The sequence below is a fragment of the Peromyscus leucopus genome, chromosome 8a (assembly GCF_004664715.2).
Source record: "Peromyscus leucopus breed LL Stock chromosome 8a, UCI_PerLeu_2.1, whole genome shotgun sequence".
Classification (NCBI taxonomy): Eukaryota; Metazoa; Chordata; class Mammalia; order Rodentia; family Cricetidae; genus Peromyscus; species Peromyscus leucopus.
The window spans coordinates 23,553,406-23,577,550 of record NC_051085.1 but is presented as its reverse complement, the minus strand read 5'-3'; the positions used below and the strand labels follow the sequence as shown (position 1 = coordinate 23,577,550).

Below are 24,145 nucleotides of genomic sequence, written 5' to 3'. Positions count from 1 at the left end.
GAGGCCAGCCTGATCTACAGAGTGAGTTCCAGGATAGCCAGGCCTGCACAGAGAAACCCTATCTTGAAAAACGAAAGAAAGGAAGGAAGGAATGAAGGAAAGAAGAGAAAATGTAGTATAATTACACAGTGGAATACTACTCAGGCATTAAAAATGACATCATGAAATTTACAGGTAAATGGATAGAACTAGAAAACAAAAAAAACCAAACATGCCAACTGAGGTAACTGAGACCCATAAAGACGAATATGGCAAATATGGTATGTATTCACTGATATGTGGATGTTAGCTGCTGTGTTAATGATAGGTTACCAATCTACAGAACCACAGAGGTTAGCTATAGAATTAGGTATTGGGAGAAGGGTGGCAGGTAGATCTCCCTTGGAAAGGGAGATAGATGGATGGTGGGGGGACTAGAACAGGAAGATCAAGTGGAGAAGAGGAGAGTGGAAGGGGATGAGGAGAGAATGCAGGGAGAGACAGCTAAAATTAAGGGCCATTTGAGGAGTAGTATGGAAACCTAATGCAGTAGAAGCTTCATAAAATATATACAGATATGAAGGTTATCTAAATGAAGTCACCAAGTAACGATGACACTTCCAGTACTAGGATTTGGTTACATCTAATTGAGTTACTGGTTAAAGGGGGTTGCTTGGGAACCCCCTAACAACCCAGGCTGTCGTCAAGACTATAGGTGGCTCTCCACAAACTGTCAGCAAGGCTCCATCGCTGAAGACACTACCTCCACACCCACTGAACATGGAGAAGTCGAGTTGGTGCCTACATAGAGCCTTTACTCCCACATGCTAGTGTCTTTAGAACAGGAAGATACTCTGTGTGCTACCAAAGGGGAAAGGTAGAACACCATCCCGGCCACAAATCCTTGGGTCTACCATGGTGTCCGGCTTGCAAGATTTGCTAGTGCAACGGAGGCACAAAGCTTGAGGGAGTCACCAACCAATGTCTGAATTGCCTGAAGCACCACACCACAGGATGGAACCCATCCCTGACACTGCTTGGGTGACCAAGAACACGAGACCAGCCAGTGATGTGGGGTAAAGCCAAACACTACTGTTCCAAATAAAATAAAATAATAAATAAAGACATAGAGATCAAATAACTCCTAATGACATTCTGCTACACTCAAAGATCAGTGTCTTACTCAGCCATTATCAGAGACAATTTCTCCTCCATCAGATGGGAATAAATACAGAGACCCACAGCCAGAGATGATCCAGAGAATGAGAGACCTTGGAACATGCAGCCCTAAACAGGTTGTCTCCATCAAATCCCTCCCCTCAGGGCTTGGGAAACCCTGCAGAAGTGGGGGCAGAAAGATATATACATATTCTCTGCCCCCCCTCTCTCTCACACACACACATACACACAGCTATATATTGCATATATTATGGCTTCCAGTTTTGTGTTTTCATGGGACCCTTGAGTGTGCATTTGTGTGGGTCTCTGAGTCTACATGTCTCTTGTTCCTTTTCCTTCTATTTGTTCTGTTCTATTCCAATATATTAGTTTTGTTTTATCTTTCATGATATATTAACTGTTACAAGAATCCTTCAGGAGTCTGTTTATTTCCTAATGAGAGACAGAAAGGGAGGAGGGTCGAAATGGGAGGGGAGGTGGGGAGGAACTGGGAGGAGTAGAGGAAGGGGAAACTGTAGTCAGGATCTATTATGTGAGGGGAAAAAAAAGCTAATTCAATAAAAGAGAAAAAAAATTTCCCCTATCAACCTCACAAAAGAAAGGTGATTATAATGAGTATATATTTTTTATTATTTTTTAATTCTTCTTTATTTATCTTCCCTTATCAGTATACCAACAGCTTCCTCATTCTTTTATAGCTACCCAGTACTTTGCCAGGTGGAGCTACATAGTTTATAGAGCCGTTCTATATAGTTGGACATGTGAGCTGTTTCCCAGACATATTATCACAAATAATGCTATGAGCAATCCACTCTGTATGAGTGTCATTTCACACAGGTACAGATAAAGTGTAGGGGTGGTTGTCTGCTTTGCCCTGAAGCACCGCCCCTAGTAGGTAGCTAGGTACCTGCCCCTCCCCCCAGGGTCCATGACCAAGATGGGGGGACCCCTTAAGACCTGGAATGTGTATGTGCTCCGTCTTGGCTACCTTGTGGTCTTAGATGCTGGATGCTGCTGCTACGGAAAAGCAGAGTTCTCCAGAGAACTACGTTGGACCGCGCCCCACCTCTCCTGGATCCTGCAACCAACTCCCTAATGTTTATTGTGAGTTAACCCGGAATAAAACCCTTTTGACTCTCAGGCAGACTGCGTGGAATTACCACTTTAATAAAGCTGCCGTTTATATTCCCAGAACTAGGCTGGAATTGTCTGCCATGCAAGCTGAACTAAGCAAGCTCAACCCTGCTTTGCCTCCAGGAATAGACAAGCTCAGATGTGTTCAGGGTTGTGTGGCTGCAGACTTGGACTGCTCTGAGTCTGCAAAGAAACAACCTGATGAGATCATACAAACATAATTTCAGAAAACTATATTGCCCTGTGTAGGGATTACATTACTTTTGTCCCCTCTATCTCCCTACTAGCTGTTAATTGAAAAACAAACAAACAAACAAACATGAAATCAATCACTACTTCAGAGATGTTTGATAAGTATACAATTCTCCAGGCTTTCTTCAAAAGTGTCGTTCATCATAAATTTACCTGGAGCAGAGGCATAGTGGAGAACCAAATATACTTCTCTCTAACTTTTATAAAAGACCCATATGCAATACAGTGCGTGTTCATATCGGGGAGGGGGGTTGGGGGGGGATGATGAAATGGGGGCAGCACACATGGCTTCCTGACAACTTGTGGCTGGCTTCTGTGTAAACAGAGGAAAGCGGCTTCGACACTTGGTGTGTAATCTGCCAGGCCTCAGTGTTGCCGGCAGCTGGCCTGCCTGCCACTCACATCTGGCCAGGGCACTCACAGCCAGGCCCTGATGTTTTCCTCTTAGCCGTAAAAAAGAATGACAGAGAACATCAACCAGATGAGGACACTCTGGACAAACCCAAGAGCATTCTAGTGCTGTGTGAACTCCGCGAAGAACACGGTCTGGCCGCAAAGTGGCCAGACGCGCAGCTGTATCACGCTGACCACATACCGCATCCACAGCAGCATCGCTTGTGTCCATAATCTCCCCTTGCTTCCAGGGAGATGTCCTCAGATGCCTAATCACGGAAGGGACTTGTTTCCTGAGGATGCCTCACCTGGGGCAAGGCACGGCTTCATTTACACCACCGCCAGTGACCTCACTCAAAACCGAACTCTGTAACTCCGTCCTAACACTTCCCCTCCCTTCCACAGACTTCTAGTGCTTGGAATCAAACCCTATATCCAAATACATTCAAAAGGGCAAATCACGAGAAATTTCCCTATGTGCCTCCCAAATAAAGGTGATGACTTTATTCATTTCTTGTGCATGTATGGTGTTCTGCAAGTAGGCGTGAACACAAATGCTCTTTTGGCAAGCGCTCGGCCACCAGTCACACTCACAGCCCTTAGCCCTCGCTAAGCTTTAGTGTGCTCTAGTGGGCACTGGCTGGGGGACACTGAACCCCTGAAAGAGCTTCCTGAGCACCCAGTGACTGTGTCAGGGACCCCAGTTTTCTGGAGTGTTAGCTCTGGTTGCAACTGGGTATTGGCCTCAACCAATTATCCTTATATCTCAGGGACCAGGAGTCAGTCATCCGTATCATACCCAGGACTGTCTCCTGAGGTGGCCATCAGGGGGTCTTTTGATCACTCACATTGCAAATTCTCTGCTTATTCCACATTGTTTTCGAACTATTTTCAAGTCTTTTTCCTAGCTGGTGACATAGATAATTTGACTGGAGTTTTTTTTGTTTTTTTAAACCACAAAGCACTTTACTCGCCTAGGGAAGTTATTGTACAGGATGATACCTATCAAAGAAGCTTCCATTCTGACAAAAGATGAGATTGTGTTGGACTGCATGTCTTTGTGAAACAGCAAGGGAACCAAGATGAATGACAGCTTTGGATTCAGTTCTGCATTCCTTCTGAGACATTATATGACATGCAGATTATGAAAGTGCAAGTCTATACAGACTTTAGGGAAAGAACCGATCTTAGCAACTTCTAGTCACTTCCCCTTCTGGTAATAAAGACATCAATATGCCCGGGGTGACTATCTCAATGGTTCCGTTTAATGGTAAGTAAGATAAGGCTGACTTGGTATTTCATGGTAACGTAAATGGAACATTATCTGCTTGGTGGAGACAACTGATTCCCACAACCCACTGGGAACGTGAATTTGGGTGGAAGTCTAAAGAGAGTCAAGGCTGTAAAAGGGTCAGAGCACCTCTTAGGAGAAGCCAGCTTCGTTTGAAGTTCAGTGTTACTGGAGCGTCTCTGATATGTTCTGATGGTCATAACAGAGGTAAGCTCAAAGAAAAGGACAGCACCCCTTTCTCTGCCTCATCATTCCTCAGGGGAGATATCCTCAGGGGCCTGGGGGAGTGTTCCAGTCTTACCCTGGTTATCTAAGGAGACACATTTGAGCATGCCATGATGCTGATGCTGAGATTTAGACCAAGCCTCCTGCCACTGGCCATGCTTGGGGAAGGAAAAAGACACATGTGTGTTTGTGTCTCCCCTCGGGAGCTGTAACAAATGGAGGTGGGTGAATGAAAAGGAGGACATGATGTCCCCAAGGCACTGATGAGGAGAAGGAAGAGTCCAGACTGAACCAGGCCCTAAGAGGAGAGAGATGAGGGGTTGGAGGGGGTGGGAGGGGGGCTGAGAGGGCAGAGGGGTCAAGAATGAGCCAAGAGAGGAGCGGTCTAGCTGAAATGTCAGGTTTATATAGGAATGAGAAGCCAGAGGAAGGAGAGCGAAGTCCCTGGGATGGATGGGTTTAGAGTAGGGGGCAAGGTGAGACACGCTAGAAGGAGATGACATTTGTACTGAGTGAGCCTAGAGGCCAGGCGTGCGCTTTGGTATGCTAACAGACACCACAGTCAGCCTTTTGTCTCAGGTTTCTTTCTTTCTTTTTTTTTTTTTGGTTTTTCGAGACAGGGTTTCTCTGTGTAGCTTTGCGCCTTTCCTGGGACTCACTTGGTAGCCCAGGCTGGCCTCGAACTCACAGAGATCCGCCTGGCTCTGCCTCCCTAGTGATGGGATTAAAGGCGTGCGCCACCACCGCCCGGCTTGTCTCAGGTTTCTTAGACAGCGTGGTTCTCAGTGTTGGTGTAAAGTACTCTTGTCCACCAGTGCCATGCTTTCTAGAAGTATTCTCAGCCAGGGCAGCAATCAGGGATGCCCAGGCAAAGAGGCTTAAAAAAAAAAATCTATCTCAAGCCTCTTCTAGGTTTGCCAAATTTTCAGTAAACAATCTGTGAAAGCTCTGGGTCTGTCTATGTTCAGAGTGGCATATTGTGAAGTAGCCAGCTCTGGGTCAAGAGAAGCCAGGCCCAGCCTCATCTATACCCTGAGTGTGAGCTCTGGGCTTTCACCAGTGCTTAAGAAGGACAAGGCTTCCTCTAAAGAAAAGCTGCAGTGCGACCCTACAAGTCAAAGATTGCCCAGTGTAATGATAAGGGAACCGAAGACAGCAGCCATGGAATCATGTGCCCAAACACTCCTTTCCTAGACATGTCCCAACCAGCTCAAGCTGACTGCCTTGAGAAGAATTCTGTAGATAGCTCTATTTTGGCTCCTGCAGAAAGTGGTCATAGATCACAACTACTTTCCTGGTTTGGGGCTTTTAACAAAGCTTATGTAAATATCATCAGTGACCCTGTTGGGTCTCAGGGCCCCGGATTCCCACTTCCTATTTCTGTTTCTAAACTTCTCCTTAGTGGGCACACAGCACAATAATTCACATCACCAGTCGACGTGTGTCCTGAACTCAGGGAAGTGGGATAGCAGTGGGTCCTATCTCAATGGCTATAAAAGTTGTCCCTTGCCTGAGAAGCCACAGGGAAAATAGGACAGCAAACTGCAACAATACATTCTGATAGGAAATGCTCAGACATCCAGGCTACGAGCACACCCTAAATTCTTTCATCGTTAGCTTCCCACATAATATTAATACGTCCTCATCTCCTCAGGCAGTCAGGGACATCACTTGAGGCAGCTGAGGGGAAAAAAAAAAAAAAGGAATGAAAAATTTTAAACAACCTGCTCCACAAGAGAAAAATGTTAAATTGATTTAGAATCAATCTACTTCTTAAGTTCAAAGGTCTTTGGAGACCAAACAGAAGGAGTAAGTGTCCTATCCCATGCCTCTTCCCAACTTTTTGTGTTTAATTTTCTTCTCTCTGTTTATATTATGTGACTTGTTAAGGGCCAGGGAGAGGATATGACTGAATTACTGTTGCCTTCAGTTTACTTAACTGAGGTCTTGGACTGGTTCTTTTTACCTCATGGGGTTTTCCTAGCTCTTAGTTTCCAGAACTCAACAGACTTCGAGAAATAAAACTCAGGACCCCAGATTTCCCACTTGTTTCCCGGGCTCCCGCCTTGTCCATTGCTTCCTTCTGACTAGACAGACTCATCTTCTGTCTTCATGACTCCTCAGTTTCGCCCAGCTACTGGGTCTCTCCTGGACTCACACAATTCTAAACCAATCTGGCCACTCTTCCCTGGGTTTTGACCCTGTGCGTCTCCCACACGGACAAGCCACCTTTTCCGATGTCTCCCCTAGGGCAGCTGTGGTTTGGGCTGGCTTGCTTATTGCGCATCCTGTGATCACACAGAGCTCCCGCTCTCCTCCTCACAGTGCCGTTAGACTCCTCTCCACCATCTCAAGCTCTCAGCCTCTCCTACTCCCTGCCCTCTTCAAATGAATGGAAGATTCTCTATTTCGTGAATAAGAGTCCCCCTGCAACTTCCCATAGTGCTCTAGTTCTCTGCAATTCCTCACTTCCTGTTGTCCCCCTCCTTTCTGCACCGGACTAGTCCCACTCCTTGCCAAGTTTCCCCATTTTGTCCCCATCCTTTCTATCCTTCTGTGTCCTTCATACTGATCCTTAAACCCGCATGCATTTCTCCATCCTTAAAAAAAAAAAGAAAATAGCCAGGCGGTGGTGGCACATGCTCTTTAATCCCAGCACCCAGGAGGCAGAGCCAGGAGGATCTCTGTGAGTTCGAGGCCAGCCTGGGGTACAGAGTGAGTTCCAGGAAAGGCTCCAAAACTACACAGAGAAACCCTGTCTCAAAAAGCCAAAAAGAAAAAAAAAAGTTCTAGATTTTTTTTTTCCCTGAAATTTCCTTCCCATTCTTCACCCCCCGCCCCCAGAGTGTATAATTTGGGCTAACATACTCCTTTTCATCCCTGAAATCATCTGTTCTGATCTATCTACTTTTTAGTATATGCAGTTGGTAAATCAATCTGCCTCGCATGCTTTCTGAAAGGAGGCGCAGTGTTAAAAATGTTGCTCCTTTTCTCACTGTTTTAGTGAAACTGGTTTTCTCAAGTCACCAACGGTGCAAAAAACGACCACAATATCTCAATCCCCATAGTGTTGACCTTAGAAAGCCTGTTGAGGCTTGAGACTCTCACAGTGATTCACCTTGTGGTTGGGTCCCCGATGAATCAGCAGCCTTGGGACATTTTCCAGGGCTCTGCTCAGAGCCAGCACCATTACCAGTAATTATAGACACTGTCGCTGCCAACTGTCCCTGAAGTGGTGTATTGTAATACACGTAACAAGTGAGCAGAAAAACTTGGCCGTGCACTGGGTCCTGGGAAAAGCTAATCTTCAAGGGGAAGTAGATCTGGTGCTGGAATGAGGCCAAGAGAAAAGGGCAGAGAAAGGGAGTGACTGTGAAACGCAAAGCCAATCACTTCACCCGGCTCAGAAACCTCTTCTAGCGTCTTCCTGGGGGTTTTAGGATTAATTCAAGCTCTGTGTTAGCTGCTTGTTTGGTGCCACACTCTCAAATGGGCTACTGGTTCAGACACAGGTTCCATGCTCATTTTTCATACGTGCTGAATCAATCTCTCTCTCTCTCTCTCTCTCTCTCTCTCTCTCTCTCTCTCTCTCTCTCTCTCTCCATCTATCCATTCATCCATTTTTAGTAAGAGCAGTAGCAGAGGTAAGCCTGCTGGAGAAATATCTAGGGATAGGGTCTGGCAAGGCTTCCCAGGTGTCCCAGGTGTCCCAGTTGAGCTGGGTATTGAGAGAGGCAGAGGAGTTTATTACAGGAAGAAAGAGAAGAGGTTTCCTACTGCAGGGAAGACGTGCAGAGATGTGGCGTTTGAAGGGTATGTTGCTGCTGTAATAAGGCCAAACTGGAAATGGCAGAGAGAAAGAAAGACACTGTGGTCAGACCTGAGTGTCAGACTTCTGACAGAGGTCTCTCTAATGGGGACTTTGACAACATAGGAGGCCAGGTCTTAGTTTAGAGTGTTCAGGTGGTGGGTCATCAAAAAAAAAAAGTGAGAGAGACAATATAAACTATTATATAGGCTATGGAAGACATGGTAGGGTTTCCCAAACAAACACCAACAACAAAACAACTACCAATAGATCTGCTGTATGACACAGCCATGCCACGGCTGGGTATTGACCTTGGCTTGCAAGCCAACAGATCACAGAGACACATCAAAGTTCATGGCAGCACTATGCACAATAGCTACATTATGGAGTCAACCTAGGTGTCCAACAAGAGAGCACTGGGAAAGGAAAAGGTGGTATAGAGACACAATAGTAATTTTTTTTAATCTATAAAGAAGGTCAAAGTCATGACATTTGCAGGAAAACAGATGCAACTGGAGATAATAATATTAATCGAATTAAGCCAACCACAGAAAGACAAGTATGTTGTTTTTCCTCTCATTTATGAGTCCTGGATTTTATATAGGTACAAAAAAAAAAATCACGTGTTGTATGACATAGATGGAAGCAAAACTCTAGGGATGCAGACATAGGATTTGGAGGGGTAAGGGCTGGGAATGAGGAGATGTACTCAACATATAACATATACATATGCAGCGGCTTGGAAGACATGCCTACAACATGTTCCTCATCAATCAAGATAGAGTAAGGGACCAGGGCGGAGGGAAGGCTCTCGCTAGGAAGGGGAAATAGAATAGTTATGAATGGATTTGGGGGGTTTTGGAACAGGAGGAATAAACAGGGATGGGGAAGGAAGAGGGGGATAAGCGAGGCACCACATGGGGGGACAGCTAACACTAAGGGCCAGGTGACAACCCAATCCAGTAGAAGCTTCTTAAAAAAATATACCTATATGAGGGCTGCAGAGATGGCTCAGAGGTTAAGAGCACTGGCTACTCTTCCAGAGGTCCGGAGTTCAATTCCCAGCAACCACAAGGTGGCTCACAACCATCCATAATGAGATCTGGTGCTCTCTTTTGGCCTGCAGACAGAACACTATGTACATAATAAATCAATAAATCTTTAAAATATATATACATATATGAAAGAAATCTAATTTGGAGTCACCAAATAATGGGGAAGACAAAGACCCAACTAGACACGAATCTTCCAGTGCTGGGGATGGGCTATATCTAATGGACATGTTAGCCAAAGAGGTCTCCTGGAAACCCCCAAAGAACCCGGGCTATTTCCAAGGCGTTGGTAGCTCTCCACAACTGAAGATAAGGTCCTATCACTGAAGAAACCACTGAACTACCTGAAGAAGTCAAGCTGGTGCCTATCTAGAGCCTTCCCCCCCATTGACTAACGTTCTTGGTTCTTGGCATTGGAAGGTACTCTGTATGCTACCAGAGGAGATAAGGAAACATTAACCCTGTGATTGACAATGGTAACCTGCCTGAGAGATATGCTGGTACAATAATGACATAAAACTTGTGGCAGTGCCGGCGACGGCGACGGCGGCGGCGGCGGCGGCGGCGGCGGCGGCGGCGGCGGCGGCGGCGGCGGCGCACGCCTTTAATCCCAGCACTCGGGAGGCAGAGCCAGGCGGATTTCTGTGAGTTCGAGGCCAGCCTGGTCTCCAAAGCGAGTTCCAGGAAAGGCGCAAAGCTACACAGAGAAACCCTATCTCAAAAAACAAAAAACAACAAAAACAAAAACAAAACAAAACAAAAAAAGGAAACAAAACTTGTGGTAGTAACCAACCACCATCTGATTGGAGTTAAAGCCCACTCCCTAAGATGGAACTCATGCCTAAGATTGTCCAGGTAGCCAAGAACCTGAGACAAGACAGGGCAGGAACCTAGGGTGAAACCAAGACACTGTTCTGCTAAAGGAATGTAGCAATAAAATGCATCCTAATGACATTCTGCTAGACTCATAGATTGTGGAGGGGCCCCCAAATAGCTTCATCACACAGCAGCCATGACAGGCTTAGGGGCCTAGACACAGCTTCTGTGACAGGCTTACTGGCAGGCAATGTCCAGATCCAGGAAAAGCCTTAAGCTCACACCAGGGATCCACCCAGGGGTGAGGAAGTACCTAACATCCCAATATTCCAACCATTAGATAAGGTGGCTAGATGCTCTTGAGTCTAGCACACACCTATTTTTTTTGTTTTACAGATACCCCTAGACAATTGTCAGCCAATCAGGGTCCTGGACCCTGGAAATCCCCTCACCCCAACCTCTGCTATGATTAAAAACTCTGCCTCACCTGAGCTCAGGGCTCTCCGCTCTCACTGCTGTGTCAGACAGACACAGAGAGGAACCAAGCTCCCGAGCTTGAAATAAAGGCTCTAAAGGCTCTTTCCTTTTATATGCAGGATTCTGTCTCTGTGGTGGTCTTTTGGGGGTCCCTGTGATCTGGGCATAACAAGATCAGTGTCTCGCTCAGTCATCAACACAGTAACTTCCTCTTGCAGTAGATGGGAACAAATACTAAAACCCATAACTGGATAGTGTGCAGGGAGTGAGAGACCTTTGGAGCATGCAGTTCTAAATGGGATGTCTCCATCAAATCCCTCCCCTCAGGGCTCAGAGAACCCTGCTGAAGAGGAGGTAGAAAGACTATGAACCAAGGCCAGGCGGTGGTGGCACACGCCTTTAATCTCAGCACTCGGGAGGCAGAGCCAGGCGGATCTCTGTGAGTTCGAGGCCAGCCTGGGCTACCAAGTGAGTCCCAGGAAAGGCGCAAAGCTACACAGAGAAACCCTGTCTCAAAAAACCAAAAAAAAAAAAAAAAAAAAGACTATGAACCAGAGGGGATGGATGGTACCAAGGAAACAAGGCCTTCTAAACACAGCAGGACCGACACACATGGGAACTCACAGAGACTGAGGTAGCATGCACTGGATCTGCACAAGTCTCTACCAGATGGGGTCCCAGTGCTGAAAAGAGAAGTGGACACAAGCCCCCATCTCTACCCCAGAAGCTATCTCTAATTGATAAATGCTGGCCAAGGAAAAATTAGTTTTTTTCCAGTGGAATCTCACCTGGTACACAAACCACACTTAAAGGCAGGCCCCATGCCCAACAGTGGATGGCCAACACAAAAGGAACTCAGTGATATTTTTGGAGGTTTTTGTTTTTGTTTGTTTTTTTTTTTTTGCCTCATAATGCTTTGTCTGGGCATTTTTTACTTTTACCTCACTGATCTTTTGCTTATATATTATGGTTCCTGATTTTAATGTTTTCTGTGTGTATAAATGTATGTGTTTCTTATGCTTCTTTGGCTCTTTTTTTCTGTTTGTTTTGACCTATTTTAGTTTGTTTGTTCTTCTTTTACCTTATCTTATTTATCATTATTGTTATTATTAATTTAGATGCCTGTTTGTATTCTGATGAGAGAGAAAAAGGGCGTGGATTTAGATGGGTGGGAAGTGGGGAGGATCTGGGAGGAGTTGGGGGAAGGAAAATGGTAACCAGAATGCATTGTATGAAAAAACATGTTTTCAATTAAAAGACCAAAAAAAGATCAATCTTCCTCTAAGAAATGCAAACTTGTTCAAATTTTACCTGAAGGCAGAGACAGATCTGGAGTCTTAGAAACACTGTTTTGTCAAGTAGCAAGGTCCAGAGAAGATGGGACCAAGTTGAAACAAGGCTTTGTTGCCATAGCCACATGAGGATCCAGGAAAAAGATTTCCAAGGCCAGACCCTAGGCGTGGCAATGTACATGTGGAAATGCCCACTACATACTCCTCTCAGCCCATCTAGGGGTGGTTCCTAGACTCATTGGGTTTATTTCTAAAGGTTTTCTGAACGTTTATCAGAAGAAAACTCTATCTGCAATGTATTCACTAAACACATTTCTTGGTACTTGTGAATAAGAACGAGGCTATAGCTAACAATTTCTAAGGAAATCAGCCATCGAGAGATGTATCACACCTTTGAAGGAAAATCCCTCCGAACATAGCACCAAGATGCACCCAGAGGCTTGAGATGGGACCTTTGAACAGGAACTCAAGTGACAAGGGAAGAAACCTTACAGGAGCAATGACAGAGCAGGGACTGTCTGCTTCCTGAATGAAGGGCTGAGTGACTGAGTCAGAGTCCCGGGCACAGGCTGCCGGGATTAGATAATACCTAAGGCCACTGTTTTCTAAAGTATGGCAGGGTGACCTCAATCACTTCGCAGCATGCACAGAATACATTTGCACAGTTACATACTTCAGAAGGTATTAGTTAGAAATACAACTAGCATTTATGCTTCTCATTTCACTGATATTATCACAGCCTAAATGATAATCAAAAAGGAAGGCACAGTGATTTAAGTCTCTTAAGGACCGCCAGGAAAAACAGCACCTAGGAGGGGAGGATCTGTGTGAACAGCTAGAACTTGAGATTTTGCCATCCAGGGCACACCTACGTTATTAGTAAGGAAGAGGCAGGGACAGATCTGGAGTCTAGAAACCTTGCCTTGTCAAGTAGCAAAGACCAGAGGAGAGATGGGACCAAGTTGAAACAAGGCTTTGTTGCCATAGCCACATGAGGATCCAGGCAAAAGGTTTCCAAGACCAGACCCTAGGTGTGGCAATGTACATGGTGGAAATGCCCACGACATACTCCTCTCAGGCCATCTAGCAGTGGTCTTTTCTTACCCATGGGGGGCTGCTTTCAGACTGTTAGTGTATAACTGAAATTGGATGGTACCAAATCCTATATGCAGAACCTCTTTATTATGATAATTTAACTATGATAAAGTTTACTTTATAAGTTATGTCCAGTGAGAGATTAATACAAGATCATAGAGTTATCATAATGTACTGTAATAAAATTTCTGAGTGTGGTATCTCATATCAAAATGTCTTATTGTACATGCTTGCATTTTTTCCTTGTGATCACGTGGGGTGACTCAACATTTACATCATGAGATGAACTGAGATGTGTGACAGGCAATGTGTCACAGCATTGGAAAACAATGAGCCCAAGCACTGGGATAATCCAACAGCCCACTTTATAATCCAGATTACTAGGGGAGATTGGAGGTGCTGCTAATAGATACAGAATAGCCAAAGTGGTGATTCAGTTCCCAGGTGGAATGGACTATGATGGCACCAGATTTTATTGCTGATCTAAGTACCATGCAATTGAAAACTTAAGAATACTTCCTTCCAGAGATTTCCATTTAATATTTCAGGACTGTAGCTGATCACAGGTAACAAACATTAGAAAATGAGACCGCAATGAAGGAGATGATTGCACTTGAAATCTGCTAATAAGTGTTCTTGTCATATAGAAATGAAGGCAGACATGAAGGGAGGGAGGGGAGAAAATGCTTACTATGAAAGATGACGGAGATGTTCATTGCCGTGGCTGTGGTACGTATTTCACAGTGCATACAAATGTGAAATGTTTTATACCCCGAAGATATAAAATTTTTAATTGTTAACATTGTATAAATCTAGTTGAAAAACTACATTTCATTGCTGTGGCTCACCAAAAATATTAATCAAGGTCTTTTGAGAATCACTATGCAAAACAATAGTTGTAATTATCAAATGGATAACTTGAAACTAAAAAGCCAAGTTTATACCAACATCAATCTCCCAGGCCTTGGGCTGGCATCCCGTTGGCTGGATTCAGTAGCAGATGTGTTCTTTTTGGCCTGCTTACTTTTTATATTAAACATTAGTTAATATTTAAAAACTGGGAGATCTGGCACACATAATCTGGACTGCAGTTTGTTTGGATAAAAAGGAAAATATAAAGCAATAGCAGGTCCACATGCCCACACAGCTCTGAGAGGGTTCAGTCCCTGCCTGCCCCAAGCCCCACAACCCAGTCCCTTGGGCATTTAAATAGAAAACCTCCTCATCTGTAAGACCCCAGAGGTTGTCCAAATCCTGAAATATTATCTATCTACCTATCTATCTATCTACCTTTTTTTTTTTACTATATACATAAACCTACAGTAAAGTTTAATTTCAAGTTCTAAAGTAGGTACAGCAAGACACAATAGTAATAAAAGATAAAAAGATGTATGAATGCTGTCTGTCTTTCTCTCTGACTCTCTGTCTGTCTGTCTGTCTTTCTGTCTCTCTGTGTGTGTGTTTGTGTATGTGTTGTGTACATAGGTGTATCTTAATATCATATTGTACCATAGACTATTTTCAGACCACAGTTGACCACAAGTAACTAAAATCCCAGGAGGTGAAGCTGTGGATAAGATCCAGTGACCTCTGTGATTCCTTGGTCCCTCCGAACACTGTGTGCAGCACCCATTGGTGGAGATCAATTGGCGTGCTTGGAATCAGACCTCAAGCTTGTCCCGGAAGTGCTGGCCCTTGCTCCTCCACAGGAAAGCACAGCCACCACTCGGCGGCATTGGCTTAGCAAGAGGGTCATTTCTCAAGAGCACCAGGTGGTGGTAGAGTCCATGGTTAACCCAAGACATTGACTCACACAAGACAGAGCTCAAACAAAGGTGTTTACCGAAGTTACTGGAAGGCAGTTCTGGAAGGTGACAAATTTCTGGACATTTAAGTGAATGAAACAAAAGGTAAAAACATGAGTAAAAAAAAAAAAATGAAGAGTAAGGAGCATCCCTTCAAGGCTTTCTACAGTCACTTTTTAGGAGCAGTGAAAATATTTACACGAATGACTAATAATCATGTACCTATCCAGCCCTGTTCCTAAATTAGTACTAAACAGGAAGACGCTGGGCTTAGCTAGAACTTCTTTTGATTTTCTTTTCTTTCCTAGCAACATTCCTACCTTAAAACATTACACGATCATAGTGCAGGCCCAGAGGTGCTAGTGGTAGAGGGCAAGGGTGCGGATTCAATCTCCTGCACTTAAATAAATAATAAATAAAAAATAAAAGGAAAAGAAAAGATTACGTGATATGCAGTACTTTACAAATCAAATGATTTCTTTATTCTAACATACATCTGGTTAGGCTGAGGAGTTCCAAAGTTGTTCCAGAGAGTAGACTTTAATAAGTGTTCAAAACAAGGGTGTTTGTTGGCACTTATTAAATATTCCAACTTAGCCCTGATCCCATTAACAGGAAGGTGATTTCTGACCAGAAAATTTTTTTCTTAACTGTGGTTAAAGATTGCATGCTAGGAAACTAGGTCAGCTTGTATTGCTTTAATTCATCCTTTGCTCTTCTAAGAAATGTGCTCTGAGGGACATTTTGCTTAGTCTCCATAAGGGTCTTTAGGACTTGGGCATCTTCCTACTGTAAAGTGAGTTGAATAGGAGAACTGATTTTCTTTATTATTATAAAACTAATACAAAGCTCACCCAAAGCATGAAACAGAATTTTAGTGGGGGAGATATATTCTATTAAATAAATGTGGTTTATATAATAATATACATGTGTGGCCTACATAGTGATTAAGACAGTATACACAGATACAGGTAAATATACATTAGAGCTAGCTCTGTGAAATAACTAGGAAAAACAAGTTTCTTTTTGTTTTTGTACTTTCTACTTATGAGTCTAAGTATTTTAGTTATAAGGACAACTAAATATGATCAAGGTTTATGTATTCGATCGTAAGCTCAGCTCCTCATGCACTGATATAACTAATTCTGTGGAATATGGACCACATACTCGGTGCTATGCTGTTTCATGGATGCAAAGTCATAAGAAAGCAAAAGAATCAAAGAAACATGGGTGGTAGGGAGTGGTGTTAAATGCTGTGGATGTCTATCATGGTTTGAATGAGAATGACCCCCATAACACAAATGCACACATTCTCTACCTTCTGTGCATACTAGCCTCAAGTTTTTTATTTGTTTGTTTGTTTGTTTTTGTTGTTGTTTTGTGGTGGTATTGTGTTCACCAAAATATTGTGTACTCTAATAAATTTATCTGGGGTCAGAGAACAGACAGCCACTAGATACAAAGGCTAGAAAATGGTGGCACTCACACCTTTAATTCTAGCATTCCAGAGATAGAAATCCCTCTGGATCTCTGTGAGTTCAAGGCCACATTGGAAATAGCCAAGCATGGTGACACACGCCTTTAATCCCAGAAAGCCAGCCTTTAATCCCAGGGAGTGGTGGTAGAAAGCAGGAAGATATATAAGGCGTGAGGGCAAGAAACTAGAAGCATTTTTGGCCTGGTTAAACATTTGGCTGGTTCAGCATGGGGCTGGTTAAGCATTCAGGCTTTTGAGCAGTAATTCAGCTGAGAGCCATTGGGATGAGGACTCAGAGGCCTCCAGTCTGAGGAGACAAGACCAGCTGAGGATCCGGCGAGGTGAGATAGCTGTGGCTTGTTCTGTCTCTCTGATCTACCAGCATGGACCCCAATAACTGACCTCGGGTTTGATTTTATTAATAAGAACTTTTAAGATTCCTGCTACATTGTTTTTTGGGTGTTTTTTTTTTTGCCTGTTTAACTGGGTAGTAAATGAGGAAATTAGAAACAGACACTGATAGTGGGTGGATACATTTAGGGAGGCAGGATAATAGAATACAAGTTAAATTAAAGAAAAGAAGGGGAATACTTGGGACAGAAGAACTTATGCAGATAGTGGAATGATGTAGACAGGGAAGCAAGAGGCCAGGGGGAGGCTTAACCCAAAAGAAGTGCATATGAAAAAGCTACTTGGGAAGCTACAAACTCGTAATCCAAATAATATATAAGAGGGGATGGTAAAACAACCGAGATATGAAAGACAGGTGGGGCAGCCATGGGGAGCTAAAGGTTGAAGCAGGGATGAGGATGGGGGCAGGGTGTGTGCTAACCAAAACAAAGAGGCTCTATGAAGCCCCAGTAGTTCGTTTTTATCTCATCCATCCATCCATCCATCCATCCATCCATCCATCCATCCATCCATCCACGTCCGTCCGTCCATCCATCCGTCTCTCTCTCTATCTCTCTCTCTCTCTATCTATCTATCTATCTATCTATCTATCTATCTATCTATCTATCTATCTATCATCTATCAGAAGGTGTGTGGAAATGTTCCTTCTGAGGTAGTGAAGGAATCCAGAAACTATCATCAGAATGAGAAGCCACTACATGGCACTCCTTAGCTTCTCATTAAGATCTTCTGGTGACCTTAAGTTGAATAATTCCACAAACTATCATTAACACAAACCTCCTTTTCATACCGTGCACTTGGAATTCTGGGTGAGACTTAACTACAGGACCACTCCATCATCTGTCCTTTCTTAATCTAAAATGTGATTTATTTAGGGCCCGTGATGCATGGCAATACACGATGGAATAATTGTGAGGAAATTCCCTAATATTTATCCCCAAAAAGCTATCATAATTAAAAAATACAACATGTCTCTGAGAAAATATTTGGTTAATTAATAATGAGTTCAAGAAATAAAATTACTCGCTACCCAAAGACAAGTAAGTCAGGGCACTATAAAATACGGTGTGGTGGAACTCAACAAATGACCTGCACTAAGAAGCCTGCAAACCACTTGCACGAAAGGTCCAAGGAAAGTATTGTTTCAGCATCAAAACTGTTTTCTGTGTTAAGGAATGACAGGAAAAATAATTACACATGCGGGATTGCTAAATTATTCTACAAGAGTTCTTCATACACACAGTTCCATTCTGAAAGAAACTCAATCTCCAAATATTATAAATAACACATTCTCTCAGAGAGAACAATATACGTAAGTTTAATATCCCTCCCCGCCCCACAATGAAGTCTACACAACCCACATTATGGCTGAAAATTTCAGTGCTGTTTCTTCCCAACCTATAAAATCATGAAGTGGCCAAATCTTTACAGAGATGGATCCATTTTCAATATTCTGCTCCTAGGAAGTCCAGGTTATTATGGAGCTTCAGAAGTTTACATTTCTTCTACTGACCCACTTTAAAATAACTGCACGAGATGCATATGCTCCTTCCCCATAGTCCTACTTCAAAACTTCCATGAAATCCTAGGGGTTGCATGCATGGTGAAGGGGTATATTACATAAATACAGAACAAACTACGTTGATTGCCCATGTTAATGTGGGTTTGTTCCTAAGAGAAAGGGGGGTTATTAGCAAATTCATTCATTAAAATCCTATTATTTTCACATTAAGCTATAATTTATTAAAATGAAGCAATTCTCCTGATGAGAATTACCACCCTGGGCAATCATCATCTAGAATGCGTGGTCTTGCTAGGGATTTCATTTGGCTTTGTGAGTCTTCGTGTTATCAGAAGGTCAATGAGGAAGTTCTCTCTATTTACTCACCAAACACCTATCTAGATGATGCCTGGGGACTAGTCTGAAAAAGGGAGGTGTGTGGGTTTCAGAGTAAAAATTAGTAAAGTTCTTTGTAAGTATCTATTCTCTAGAAGTCTTTTTGTCCTATCGCACATCCAAAAATCAAAGAACGATTTCTGATTTTCTTTTAAAACTCCTATTTTATATTCTACAAACATATCATTATTAGTACACTGCTGAAGAATTCCTATGCCATGATTGTCTGTCTCCAAACCAATACAATCTCCTCTTTGGTGACAATGTGGATACAAAGCTCTGCCTGCACTTTCCCATTCACTGTAGAACTGATTCGTTAACAGTCAGGATGTGGCATCGACCTAAATGTCCAACAACAGGTGAATGGACAGATGTAAGGTTGCACAGGCACTGAAGAATATCACTCAGTCATAAAGTCAATGGAGGCCTGTGATCTACAGCAACATGGATGTGCCTAAGGAGTTAAGCGAAGTAAGCCAGTCGAGGAAAGACAGCATGCACACTCACCTGTCCGGGCAGGTGTGCGCTACAGGGAGAGCTTAGTTAATGAGTACAAAATAAGTTAGATAAAAGGAGTAAGTTCCAGAGTTCTACAGCACAGCGGGAACGAGTATAATATATTATAATAATACATTCTGCATCTAAAAGCTGCTAAAGAGAGGATTAGCAAATGCTCCCTCCAAAAAGAAATGATAGGTGTCTGAGGTGTTGGATGTGCTAATTACCCTGGTTTGACCATCATAGACTGTACACATATGTATAACTATCATACTCATAAATCCATACAATTTCTATGAGTTTAAGAATAAGCCACCCCCCCACCAACAAACAAGAACCCAAATGTCCTGGAAGGCATGTAACCCACTATCTACCCTGGAGACCTCATGCCATATTTCTCATGCTGCTGAGTCACAGCAGTCCCTTCCGACGGCCCTAGAATCTTCAGCCCTCACACACTGAAGCACTGTAAAGAAGACCGTCAATCCTGTCTCTTTACTGCACTTCAAGAGATTGGATGAGCTCCACCCACTCCTCGATTCCCACCAGAAGGGCATTTCCAGTTTCAGATATTTGAGAGTTATCGACCTCTTTCTTCCCTCATTTGAAAATTAACTTGGCAGGAAGTCATGAGAGCGGATCAACATATTGTACCTACAACGACCTCATCTAAGTTGTGTCAAAACGACCGTTCAGAAGAAAACCGGTGTGTAGCCTTCTAGAAGTGAAAAAAAACAAAACAAAATCCTATAATTAAGAAAAAGCTCTTATTCAAGACTAAAATCGGTATTTCGGAGATGACCGACCCACAGGCAACTGGAATGCTGGTGGTGGACACTGACTCCCCTCCCCCCTCTGCTCACCTCTCGCGGGGAACAGCAAACCAATACTCTGGCTGCTTCCTTCTCTTGCCGTACTGCTGGACCATGGCGGTGGTGTGACTGGCAAAGGATTTTCTCATGGGCTTTCCCACTTTGATGCACAGAAACATGGGCGGGGTCTTGCTCTTTTCTTCTTTGGAGGGCAGTATATCTGCATCACACATGAAACGGCATTCCTCAATCCTGACCATATTGGCAACAGTAAAACCTCTCAGCCTACAAAGAGGGGTTGGCCATGGGTGGAAACCTGGTTCAGCAACATCATATTAGACCTAACGAACCACCGGACTTCCTTTGGCATATAGAAGGGCAACATGTTTGCATGCTCCAGGTTGGTGTGTATCATAGGGCATGCTACATACTAAAAGTGAGCACAAAACCCACCACAGGAACAAATACTGTAGAACTATAACACTTCATAAGCACACATGTTAGTGAACAGCAGTAAGACCTCATTCCACTATAATGCTACATGGTTTAGAACTGAAATCTCCCCCATGGGACTGGACTAGGCTCTCTGGATATGGAAGATGGTTGTTTGGCTCAAACTGTTTGGGGGGCACCCAGGCAGGGGCATCGGGATCTGTCCCTGGTCTATGGGCAGGCTTATGGAACCCGGTGCCTGTGGTGTGACACCTTGCACAGCCTTGGGGCAGCAGGAAGGGGCTTGGACCTGCCTAGGCTCAGTGTGCTGGGCTCTGCTGACTCCGCAATGGGAGACCTCGATTTGGGGGATGTGGGACTGTGGGGTAGCTTGGGGAAGAAGGCTGGAGGGTAGAAGGAGGGAGGAGGGGGGAATCTGTGGATAGTATGTGGAGTGAGTAGAAAATTTCTTAATAAAGAAAAATAAAAGAAAAAAAAAAGAACTAATATCTCTCAAAAGCATTTTCGGCTGAGCGTGGTGGCACGCAGAGGCAGGTGGATCTCTGTGAGTTCCAGGTTATCCCTGGTCTCCGTAGCAAGTTCTACCAAGGGTACACAGTGAGACACTTCCCCCGCCTCCCCCTCTCTCTGTCAAACACAGCTTCAACTTCTTAGATTTAGGCATTCAATGTTAAAAAAATTATTTGAAAGAGTCAAGTACTTCTGAAATAGAAATCTGTTTTTAGTTCAAGTTCTAAATAAATACTATGCCTTACAAATTTTTATCCCAATCGTTAATACTGTCAGCAAAGGTATGTTCTATTATGAATACACTGCTCTCAAATAACTATTCTACTGTTACTATAGGTGCATATTTTACAAAAGCAATTATACAATAGAATACAAAGGCAGTAAACAACCACAAGAACAATAACCAAAAAAGTCCCAAAACAGAGCAGGAGGCTGGGGATGTCTCAGTGTATAAATTACCTACAGTGCAGGATGAGGACTCAAGTTCAGATTCCCAGAGCCAGCATAAAAGCCAGGCGAGCATGTTGGCCTGCCTATGACCTCAGCACTAGGGAGGCGTGAATGGGAGATCCTTGGGCAAGATGGTTAGCTAGACTACTTCTGGGCTCAGTAAGACACTCAGCCTCAGTAAATAAAGTGAACCACCATGAAAGACAACATAGGGTTTCCATGTGCCTATGTGTATGCCAGACAGACATACATGTATCCACAAACATGGAAACATGCACACACATACACACACACACACACACACACACACACACACACACACACACACCACAAAACCAACAGCAGCTTACCTTCAATGGGTACCTGAATTCTCTTTAACAGCCATAACTGAATCTCAGATTTATTATCCATTTGTGCCCCTTGACAGCTCTTGTCCAGAGATGGTTCCAAAGACTCCAGAGCCTCTTTGTTGTTAATTACATTTCCTTCTGCACTCGGGTCCAGTTTAAGGGGAAGGCTCTCTCTCTCTTTTACCCAGATGGTACCTGGCTCTTTGTTGCCCTCAGGTGGGGAGTCACCTGCCTGGGGAAGAGAGCTACTAAGTGTGATGTCTATTCCTCCTGGCTCAATACTTTTGCTGTCAGTGAGCTCTGACTTCTGTACATTTTCAGAAAACTGTGGCCCTTCTTTGTTTTTAGTTAGGTAAAACTCAATGAGTTTAACTTTATCTAGGTCTTCGTGGATGTTCAGCGTGCTCTCCACCTGGTTTTCTGGGGATCCAGACCGTTTGTCTACTTCTGGCACTTTATCTTGCTTCTCACAGGTTTCTAAATCTAGGGCCCCCTTCAGTTCCGAATCACTCTCTATTCCTGTGAGGTTCAGGGATGACCGCACTTGCGTTTCCTTGGCAGACAGGATAGCTCGGGGTTCACCCTTCTTTGGGTCACAGGAAAGGCCTTCCTTTGTGGCGTCTCCTTTGTCCATCCCACTCCCAGGGTGAGAAGAAAGTTCCTCCAAGTCCACAAAGTCATCATCTTCTCCCAAAAGGCAGTTTTCTTTGGCTGTAGATTCCAAGGCAGCATGGGTGTCAGAAGGTCCCTTGCTGAGCTGAGTCACGGAGGGAGACTCACTGGCTGTCTCCCTGGAAGGTTCCAGTTTCTTTAATTTCCATGACTCAGAGCTGTCTGAGGTCTTCACCCGTGGATATTCTGTTGCCTCCTCAGGAGAGCCCACTGATTTGGGATCTAAAGCGAGGGCTTTCTCTCCACTCTGTTGTCGTTTCCCCTTGTTGACAGACTTGAACTTACTGAATGGATTGATATCCTTTTCTGAAGCCAGGTCTTCCCACTCTCCAGGCCTGTACAGAGGACAAAGATCCTGAGGTAGGTCACTGTGGGGGCAAAAATGGCGGATGCATATGGAATGTTAAAAGATGAAACCAAAAACAAAGTGGAGGAAAAGAAAAAAAAAACACATACACACAAAACAAAACTCAAACCAAAAATTATGCTACAACTTAAATTTATACTGAAATGATTTCAAAAGATGAAAACAAAAACAAGAGATTGATTACAAAATAAAATATAAGTCAACTGAAAGGAATGGTAAATGGATGAGCCATGTGAGTGTACCTCCTGCCAGAAACACACGGATGTGTTCACAGCATGGAGATGTTCCCCGTAAGACTTTTCAAAATGGAATCAAGTTTGTGACATTTATGAAGGAAAGGACAAAGGAGAGGGAAGACTTCAGTATCAATGACTAACATTCCTTAAGACGTCAAATGTTTCCTTTTGTATAAAATAGTAGAAGTCAACTGCAGAATTCTGAAAGGCTCCGTGACATCTCAGCTCCTGTTAACTGTTCTTATAAATTGATTCTGAACTATAATTTTTTTGTTTCTTGCCTTAAAACCAGATGTTCCTAGTTAAAAATCCCTATTACTTGTAAAAGAGCTAAAAAAGTTAACTTCCATGATTACTGGAAGTAACAGCGCCTTACAGTTTAAAGACCTACAGAAAGAGAAATTGAGAAGCTCTTTTATTGCATAGGTTTCTAAAGCACTTTAAAATTTGTAAACAATAACAATATAGCGACTGGTTTATCAACCTAAACATATTGTTCTGAGATATAGTCAGTGTCTGGCCCTTAATAAGAGAGACGCTTAGAACCGGGATTTGAATTATCTAAAAGATTTGCTAAGAGTGTGTGTTCAAGTTCAAAATAAATGGCCAAGACACTATCCATTTTAGTTAGGTTGGTAGTTTGTTACAGCTTTTATTGTTGTTATTTTGTTTGTTTACTTTCTAACCCAGACTGGCTTTGAACTTATAGTCCTCCTTCCCCGTCCTCCCAAGGGCTAGGATTACAGCACGTGCCACTACACTTGACTAAGAAAAATACACATTTTAGTATGGCTGGGACTATGTTGAGAGCCCCTCCATCTTCACCTACAACATTAGTAGCACCTTTGCTGGGCTCACAGAGGTGCAAAACTCCTTTCTAAAATGAATACTTTCATTTTAGAATTAAGTATGCTTTCTAAAAGGGCCAGATGATTTTCAAGTAGTACTTTATCCACTCTAGCTTTAAAGTAAATGATCATGTCAATAAAGTAACTAAGTCCCAAGCAGTTTTGAGTTTAAACAAAGACCTTCTCCCGGGAGTTATTTTACGGAAACCATTTGCACGGAAAGCCCAGGCCTTTTCCAATAGGAAATGAAAGCCCATGTGTTAGGCTCTACTAAATGGCTTAAAAAGCTCTAACTCATTCTTCAATTTAGTAAGCATTCATTAAGCCTCTAGGAGCCTATGCTAAATTATGGTTGTGACTGAGTGT

General features: G+C 43.4%; 1 protein-coding gene across 3 annotated transcripts in view; it reads right to left on the bottom strand.

Annotated features, from left to right (window-relative positions):
* The window catches only part of Ncoa7 (nuclear receptor coactivator 7), a 150,503-nt gene that overhangs the window by 26,669 nt on the left and 99,689 nt on the right, over window positions 1-24,145 (bottom strand). For 2 of the 3 annotated variants that reach the window (XM_028868335.2, XM_028868333.2), the window contains exons 9-10: window positions 21,657-22,696; window positions 19,945-20,113 (exon numbers count right to left, since the gene is read on the bottom strand). In XM_028868335.2, the coding sequence (XP_028724168.1) occupies window positions 19,945-20,113; window positions 21,657-22,696 (1,209 nt within the window). The remainder of the gene's footprint in view (window positions 1-19,944; window positions 20,114-21,656; window positions 22,697-24,145) is intronic. The other variant, XM_028868336.2, reaches the window with a different exon arrangement.